The sequence below is a fragment of the Peromyscus eremicus genome, chromosome X (assembly GCF_949786415.1).
Source record: "Peromyscus eremicus chromosome X, PerEre_H2_v1, whole genome shotgun sequence".
Lineage (NCBI taxonomy): Eukaryota > Metazoa > Chordata > Mammalia > Rodentia > Cricetidae > Peromyscus > Peromyscus eremicus.
Genome location: NC_081439.1, coordinates 16355573 through 16364364, shown reverse-complemented (window position 1 = coordinate 16364364; position 8792 = coordinate 16355573). Strand labels below are relative to the sequence as shown.

The 8792-nt window shown below is 37.7% G+C and overlaps 1 protein-coding gene across 2 annotated transcripts in view; it reads right to left on the bottom strand.

The window, feature by feature from the left end:
* Positions 1-1713: 1713 nt before the first annotated feature.
* Positions 1714-8792, bottom strand: part of Wnk3 (WNK lysine deficient protein kinase 3) — a 131959-nt gene continuing 124880 nt past the window's right edge. For both annotated transcript variants that reach the window (XM_059249949.1, XM_059249948.1), the window contains exon 23: positions 1714-7103. In XM_059249949.1, coding sequence (XP_059105932.1) covers positions 6774-7103 — 330 coding nt within the window. In that variant the 3' untranslated portion in view covers positions 1714-6773. The remainder of the gene's footprint in view (positions 7104-8792) is intronic.

The following is an 8792-nucleotide window of genomic DNA, read 5'->3' as shown; positions in this document are numbered from 1 at the left end:
ACTGAAGCTGTAAGAGCTAGGCACTTCTCCAGCTTTATAAACTGGAACACAAAACCAGGTTTAAGGGATTCCAAAATATACTTGCATTAACTATAATAAGAATTCGCACGCCTTTAATCCCAGCACTCGGGAGGCAGAGGCAGGCGGATCTCTGTGAGTTCGAGGCCAGCCTGGGCTACCAAGCGAGTTCCAGGAAAGGCACAAAGCTACACAGAGAAACCCTGTCTTGAAAAACCAAAAAAAAAAAAAAAAAAAAAAAGAAAAAAAAGAATTAGGTCTATTCCAGCCAGCTTGGTTTCTCAAGCGCAAGTTGATTGTGTAAGACATTAGCAATATCCAATAAGCACATTCAGGAAATGAGAAATAAGGGTAACTGCCCTTACATGTCACTTAATGTAACCAGCTCATTTCACAAAATCAAATTGTCCATGCTTGTTCTACTACGCATCTACTATGCCTCTGAATTACTGAATCATGGCAAGACTTTATTTTATTCGATGAAAGGTCCCATGCCAGGACTGGCTTTGAACTCCTGCCTCAGTTTTCTGAGTGCTGAGATTACAGGTATGCACAAGTGGCTAAAATAGGTATTTTCAAAAAACTTCAAAGACGCTGGATGGTGGTGGTGCATGCATTTAATCCCAGCACTTGGGAGGCGGAGTCAGGTGGATCTCTGTGAGTGTGAAGCCAGCTTGGTCTCAAGTTCCAGGACAGACATAGTGGTCACACAGAGAAACCCTGTCTTGAAACCCCCCTCCCCCTGCCCAAATCATCTAACCTTGATTCATTTCATTTTCTCCTCTCTCTCTGTTCCTTTCCTCCTCTTTTCTTTCTTTTCAAAAAGGCTATTTCTATCTTCCCCAGGCTGGCCTTTTTTAACTCCATGGGTCCAGCAATCCTCCTGCTTATGCCTTCAAATGACTGGGGACCGAAGGGGCATGTGACCATGCCTCACACCATTGACATTTCTGATAGGTCTTATTACTCTTCCTCCGGGGCTCTTTATATATGCATATTTCTTCTACATAAATAAGTGAACAAGTGATTGCTCTGACACGGTTTTATAGTCTCTTAAGTCATTGTACACTGGTGAGTGAGAGGTGATAGGAGGCAGGTTTCCAAATGTATTGTTCTAAAGGTGGCCCAACATTGTTGGAAGGAAAGAAAATACTCTTTTGTAAGGAATAAGCACTGGACAGTTTCATGACAGATATGTAGAGTGCACATATGAATCCAAACAATTACAATGTGCTCTCAATATACTTGGATTATTATGTATGTCATTATGCAGTATACTTGGATCATTACATATGTGTGCTATGGAGTCAGACATACCTGGGTTTGGAGGTAGACTTTACCACTTTCTAGCCATACGACCCTTAAACTTTTTTGTCTCCCCACCTGAAAATTTGCCATAAAAAGTGAAGACTGCTGTGAGGGCGTTATGTGAATTAACAATTCACAATTGAAACCCTAGCTAAGACGTAAGTTTACAACTCTGGCTCATTTGCAAATGTGGAGAAGGGCCACTGGAAGAGCATTAGAACTGCATGTAAATCAACAGGTAACATGTGGCTGAGGCAGGTCCCCTCAGCCCAAAGCCCACACAATCTGTAAGACTACATTTTGTAAATCTGCTAAATTATATTTGATAAAGAACCATTTTAAGCCAGATGACTGCAGTAACTGACAGAATTTTAATAAGGCGACATAGTCATTTAACACAGCCTTTATTTTTGTTTCAAAACAAAATTCCAGGAAACAAAATACTTAACAACAGTTGGGTAGAAATTAAAATAAAAATCACAGTCTCGAAGAATCAAAACCAGACAACTGCTGAAAGGTAGATCACTTGGCTTACCAAAAATAAAAGTGAAAAAAAGTCAATGTTAAAAAGGGTTAAAATTAGGTTTAACAGCATTCTATATAATGCTACATTCCCGAATTAAGAAAGGAGAGTTCACATATATAACTAAATGTTAAGTATTGAGAATTGGCTGAAATTCTATATACTTCATGGTAAATTATGCATGAAAGTTTAATTGCATAAACTTCCTGAGTGGCTCCCATGCTGCGTTAGGTCTACATGCTTAATATTCGTATTAAACAAATTATAGCTTTAAGTGATTGAGCATGACAGACCTTCAACTGCCCTTTCTGATCAGTCACTCTATCCACTGTATCTGCTGAGGGTTCTGGACTACAAATCTCAACCTTAAACCTTAAATTATAGTGGAAAGAAATACAATGTAAAAAGCTAGAGAAGTGACAAGTGAGCGTTTTTAGAGCACTGTCCCTTCAGAGCTTAGTCCTTCCCCGCCCTCTTGCCTGACTTTTAGCTTTGTAGTAGTCTGTGTTGTTTTACTTCAGAGAAAACCTTCCGGAATCGGAGCTGTTGATCTGTACACTCTTTCAACTATCTCAGTGGAAAAGAACTTTAATCTGGTTACTATTTTGGGCTCATTCACATGTTAGCTGTCACGGTCCCTGATCAATATTTGAATTCATCCTTCATACACACAAAAAGAGATTGTTTCCAGGGTGGTCTGAGAGTATGGCTCCACACAAATTGCATACTAATTTTACTTAAAAGAAATTTTTACTATGTTTGAGTGTTTTCATTTTATAATCTGGATTAGATTTTTAAATTTTAACCATAGAATTATAGTTATCAAATCAAAAGCCTTTGTTATATATACATACCTTTCTATTACATCTTCTAAATAAAGGGAGAGAAAATAAATCCCTGATAAACTACAGATTAAAAAAGCAACCAAACAATCTATTCAAGAAAATGGCTTGCATACCACCTCAGAAGGCTCAGATTTTTCTTAATCAAACAGATTATGAGGTAACTGAATCACAAATGGATGGCAAATATACCTCAGGAATGCATTTATAAACGATGACTGAAATATAGTATTTACTAATATTAAAAATGTAGTGTTACATGGTAAACATGTGAAACAAGGAATATCCAGTTACAAATATTTGCTGGGTGTTTTTAAGGGGGAAAGGAAATGTATTCTTTTCAATGCTTAGAAAATACAGCAAAGAGAGTGAACTCCATAAACTACGGAGATTAGATAAGCAATTATCTAAACCCTTACTACCAACTATGATTCAAATGAAATGCATTCCGCCATTTTAAGATAACAAACTGTCACTGTAAATACCAGGCAATATTTTGACGATGGGGCACTGGCTAGGTCGTCAAGTATTTCACTGTGGTAGTTAAAGCAATTTCAACTCATAGCCCTTTAGAAACCGAGATGAGAAAGCATGGCCAGTACATGTGAAGTTACAGGCACCGGGACTATCTCACTTCAGTACATTTGAGCCATTTGTTTATTGAAAACTAACTCCCACCACTAAGTCTTATATTGCCACCAATTTGACTTCTCTCTCTGCTTTCCATTCCCAAATCCTAACTTTATTACACATAGGCGTATGGTTCTCATCGCTTAAACACAGACTGGTGGCAGAATGATGGTTCCTCTCATCTCACATGCATGGTGAGTGCTAGGACGAAAAAGGCAAGCCAGATTGAGAATATAAACAACATAAAGAATCAAGGCAAAAAAGCAAGTTTCACAGGCAACATTTACTTGTGCACCTAAAACAGTACTGAAAAACGAGGTAGATAAACAAAAGTAACTGGACTGCAATTAAATCTGGGATTTCAGATGATAACATCCCACTTTATAACCTTAGAAAAGCACTCTACACTCAACCAAAAAAATCACAGCAGAAGTGCCTTTTAAACTTTCACAGTTAGTTTTCCTGTCAAACTATTAGAACTTATGCTTGATATTAAGCAAGGAAGAGATGAAAATGCAGGGATATTTGTTAAGCTACAGCAAATTACTTTAGATTCAAGACTGCTTCTGGTATATGAAGGGTTATCAGCACTGAATACACCAGTATTGGTTTCACAGTCTTATGATGTTATACCCAACTTCACAGACACAACAGCAGTGCTTGATGGTGAAGTGCTCATGTTGCCATACATGAAGACACAACGCTGCTCATCAGATGTGCACTTGGAGAAGTAAACAGAGCGGCTGGACATACAGACTATCTCCCAAGGAAACTTCAAAAGACAGTGGTTAAGCACAATCTTTATGTTGATTATAAGAAAAAAAATGAAAAGGATAGGTTTGCGTGCTTTCTAGAAATGAACAGAAGGCCCATTATATGCACTAGGCTCTTTGTTTAAAAAAAAAGGGGAACTTCTGAGCATTATCTGATTCATTATTTGTGGGAGAGAAAAAGGACTTCAGGCAAGGATGGAAACAGCACTATTCTATGACTTAGCAAAATTATGAAATAATACAAAATCCCCATCTAGAAAACTAACCAATATTTACAATCAAAGTGACTATAAGTTGAATCAAATCAAAAAGTAATGAGAAAAAGTAAAGAAAACCCCACAGCAAAGTGAATAACATTGTTTTCTTCATTTCTGCATACTCCCTTTTTTTCTGTATGCTTTAACTTCTACACATTACACATACATAATGTATATGTAACATATATGTTAACCTAGATACTGCAGTCAGCATGGAGACAGCAGTACCCTATTCCCCATCTTCCAACTTTAGAAGATGACTTCTCTTTCCAGCAAAACCTGAAAAGATTTTAAGTATTACAAGGCACTGCAAACATCTGCAGGCAAACAAGAACGATGAATTATATGTAAAACTGAGATGTTTAACAAAACACAGAACATACTATGTAGAGCAGCCACTAGTAAATGGGATTGTCCATGTCATCTGGGGAGCTTTCTTCATCCTGGGTTACACTGTGTAAAATGATTGCTAGTAGAGAAGATCCAGTCTTAAAACCTGTAGTATTTCCCCTTATACCTTGTTTATCTCAATGTAATTATACAAAACCAACTGCTAAAGGAACAGACAGTTTTAAGGAACTATGGATTTTAGGAGCATTGTTTTTATACATGTGGAAAACACTGCAATGCAAGTTAACTGCACTACATGAATATCCTACAAATCATTTCAACTTGCAGAGCAATACCGTAGAAACAATTTCAGGAGTCTGGGCATAGGATCTGGACTCATCCAAAAGAGGATGTCTAGGAAAAGAAATTGTGGCTCTTACCAGTAGCAATCCACAGAATGCCTCCAGTAACAGTGACAAAAATGTGATGGTGGATGGGATCTTTAGGTAAGTAATGTAAGACAACTTTTAAACGAAGTACTGACTGTCACAAAATATACTATATGAAATTAAAAAAAAGTTTTTCTAACTTCCCGGCAAGCCCATGGGGTAAGTTTTTGAGGAATATGGAGGAAAATCTGTTAATAGAAACACTGAGCACAATTTGGGATGATTACCAAGAGAATTCCTAAACAGGAAAACATGTATTAGAAATGACTTTCAAAGCTTCAGTGAATGTGAAGTCATTTGAATATGTATTCTTAGGAGTTGATAAATACCATGTAAAAGTTCTATTTGGGTTTCACAGACTGAAAATTAGGTAACCCTGTGATGAGCCTTTAAGATTACTGAAGTTAACCTTCCTAAAAACCAAAGGCGTACATTTTGACACTGCCTCCCTTCCTCCTAAAACTGGATAAAACCCAGTAAAGTGCAACTTGACAGTGAAATCTCTCAAATTTTCAAGAGGCTGACAAACGCATCTACGATCTAAAATGGTCTAAGACTATAGATATTAGTAAGAAATTATAACAACCAAAAAACTGTCATCAAAAAAGGTTAAAGGCAATTTAAATAATATCATCCTAGGGTGTACTATTTCACTGCAGGATAGTATGTATCCTACATTTCTTAGAACCCTGTAAAGCCAGTGTTTTATGTAAAAGTCTCAAAAGCTACAAACCCTAATGTGTCAAGTACATTTCACTTTAGAAGAATGGATTAACAAGTGTTAACCTGAATCTCCTTGTTTAGGATTACAAGGATTATCCCCAAGTGAGATTCACATCAGCTGCAATACTTAGCAAAAGAATGCAAGCCAAGCCAGTGCCTCTCAGATGCTCAAAACCAATGCAGTGTGCACATGAGAAAAGATAGCTGCTTTGGGTTATTACTGGAACCCAAAAGCAGCTCTAGTAGCTGTAGGCTCAAGGAACTGTTACAGTTCTGTTTTTTCCTTTCCCTCCGCCTCACTTAAAACAAGACCTCACTCCTACTGCTGTGATGACGGGAAGAAAATCACATTCAAAACGTTCATGTTCTGTACTGCTTGACAAAAGTATACTAAATTTATACATCAAAACATCTTCTGCAGCCAGTTACTGCCTTCTGTGAAAAGTAAACAAAAGACAGTTGTGACAACCCCACAAGACTGGCTATTGGAGGGTCTTACCTCATCCACATTTGGGGAGAACCAATCTACAGAGTTTTATACACTCTAAAGAAAAGTATCATACAACTGCTGGTAGCAGCATCAAAAGTGGGCGAGAGCTTCTCAGCAACACATGAGAGTGTCCTGGAAATGGGAACACTCAAGCTGAGCTTATTAAAGCATTCTGAACAGTATTTTTTAAAAATCAAGTATCAAAGAGGATAGGATTTGAAGTGAAAAAACATTTCTGTGTGCAGTATTCTATGTGCAAACTGCACATTACTACAGAAAGATGAGCTGTATCAAATATCACACTGGAACAACACGAAACACGGTTGAAAGTAGACTCAAATGAGAGAAAATATGGCAGAACTCAAGAAGAAAGTTTAGTATTATAGGTGTTCTGAAAGTCCTTTCCCCTTACATCAGCATCTATTCGGATTCATTTAGGACCAGGAGGGATTGATGGTGGATTCTGCATTGGTGGAGCTGGAAATGCCTGCAAATTCATCCCGGGCTGGAAGAGTCCCCCAGATTGGGTAGGAACCACTACAGACTGCTGTGCTGTTCCCGAAATTCCTACCCACTGTACTGGATACCCTGTGGCCCCCACAGCGTTATACTGACAAACATGGGGCATTCCATATGATGGTAATGGCCCAGGAAATGAAGGGAGTGGGAGTCCTTGTGGCAAGGGAGTTGGGACAGCTCCACGAATTTGGGAATGAGAAGAAATCCATGTTGATGTGTAGCCCATAGTAGATGGAGTACTCTAACAAAAACAAAAACAAACATAAAAACAAAAGATCAGTTTATTTGGCATATCCTTTTATCAGTCTATATTCCTATTCTTTTAGGCTCACTATGTCTACTACTACAAGGAGTAGAGCATCCTTCTGTGAGTTATGCAATGGTAACATTCTTTACCGCAGCTCATTTTCTAACTGCCCTGCCTTGCAGTATAGGCATTTTCAGATGAGGAAACAGAAAATAAAATTGGTAAGTAGCCCAATACCACCAAACAACTTAAGAATGAGGCAGGGACTTCAACACTGTTCCACATAACTCTAAGGCCCATATTAACTCCCTGTTCACACTTTAGTCCCTACTTGACTCGTGCTAGTACTATTCTTTTGCTTTTACTTCATTTTTCCAGCCATGAATGTGCTTTCACACTGTAGGCATAGATGAAAATAGCCCATCTTACTTATATGATCCTCTGGATACAGAGGAATACAATTAGTGTAACAAGGGGACCTGACGTATAGCAGATGTTCAATAGACATCTTCTTCATTTCCCCCCTTCTAATTATCTTCAAATATGACACTTCTGTTATTTTTATTTTATTTTGCTTGTATGGGTGTTTTGCCTGCATATATGTGTAACATGTGCATGCAGTATCCATGGAGGCCAAAAGAGGGCATTGGATCCCCTGGGACTGGAGTTAACAGCCATGTGGGTGTTGGGAATCAAATCCGTCTTCTGAAAGAGCAGCCAATGCTGTGAACTGCTGAATCATTTCTCTAGCCCTTCTGTTATATTCTTATACATTTACTTTTATTCTTGCATGTGTATGTGCATGCAGGCTTATATGCAAATGCAGGCAAGAGGTCCACTTGGGGTGTGGTTCCTCAGGTGCTACCCAACTTGTTTTTGGAGACAGACTCCCTCATTGGCCTGAAGCTCACTAAGTAGGCAATGCTGGCTAGCTAGCAATCCCCAAGGCTGCTCCTGTCTCTGCCTCCCCAGTGCTGAGAATTATGCATGTACCACACACCCAGCTTTTTCACATGGGCTCTAAGAACTAAATTCAGGTCCTCATACTTGCATGGTAAGTAGTTTACTGGTTAAGCTAGCTTCACAGGCCCCTATTCTTCCAAATTTGAACTGAAAACAGACAATTGTGTTTGGGGCAGTACTGAAAAGATATATTCTTTCCTGCCTGGTTATTCTTAACAGATTATGTTGTGATTAAACATATGTAAAGAGATTTATAATATATTTATAATACACATAGGAATAATAATTCCAATAATGTAAATAATTCTCTTAGCAGCCTCAAATCCTGAATTACCAAGCTAAAACTAAACTTTCAATTAAACTTTTGTTAGAAACTTTCAATGTAAGTTAAGATAAAAGTTTTTAGTTTGACCTGAAAATGAATGGCAATATATATTGAGTTACAAAATATTTTATTTAAAGTTCAGCAATCTCAACAGTATTTCTTTCTGTTAAGTAAAACTAAATTTAATGCTTCTGATTCAAAACAGCAATATACTATGATCACATTTCAATAAACTTATTTCTATGCATCTATGTATTCATATAGAAAATGATCTGATATCTAACATTTACCTGAAGTTGATGACAACCATTTCCTGGTGGTGGGATTTGAAAGTGGTATTTTAAAATTTGTACTTTTTTCATTGGTTAAGTTACACAATGAGTAGTATTGTTTTA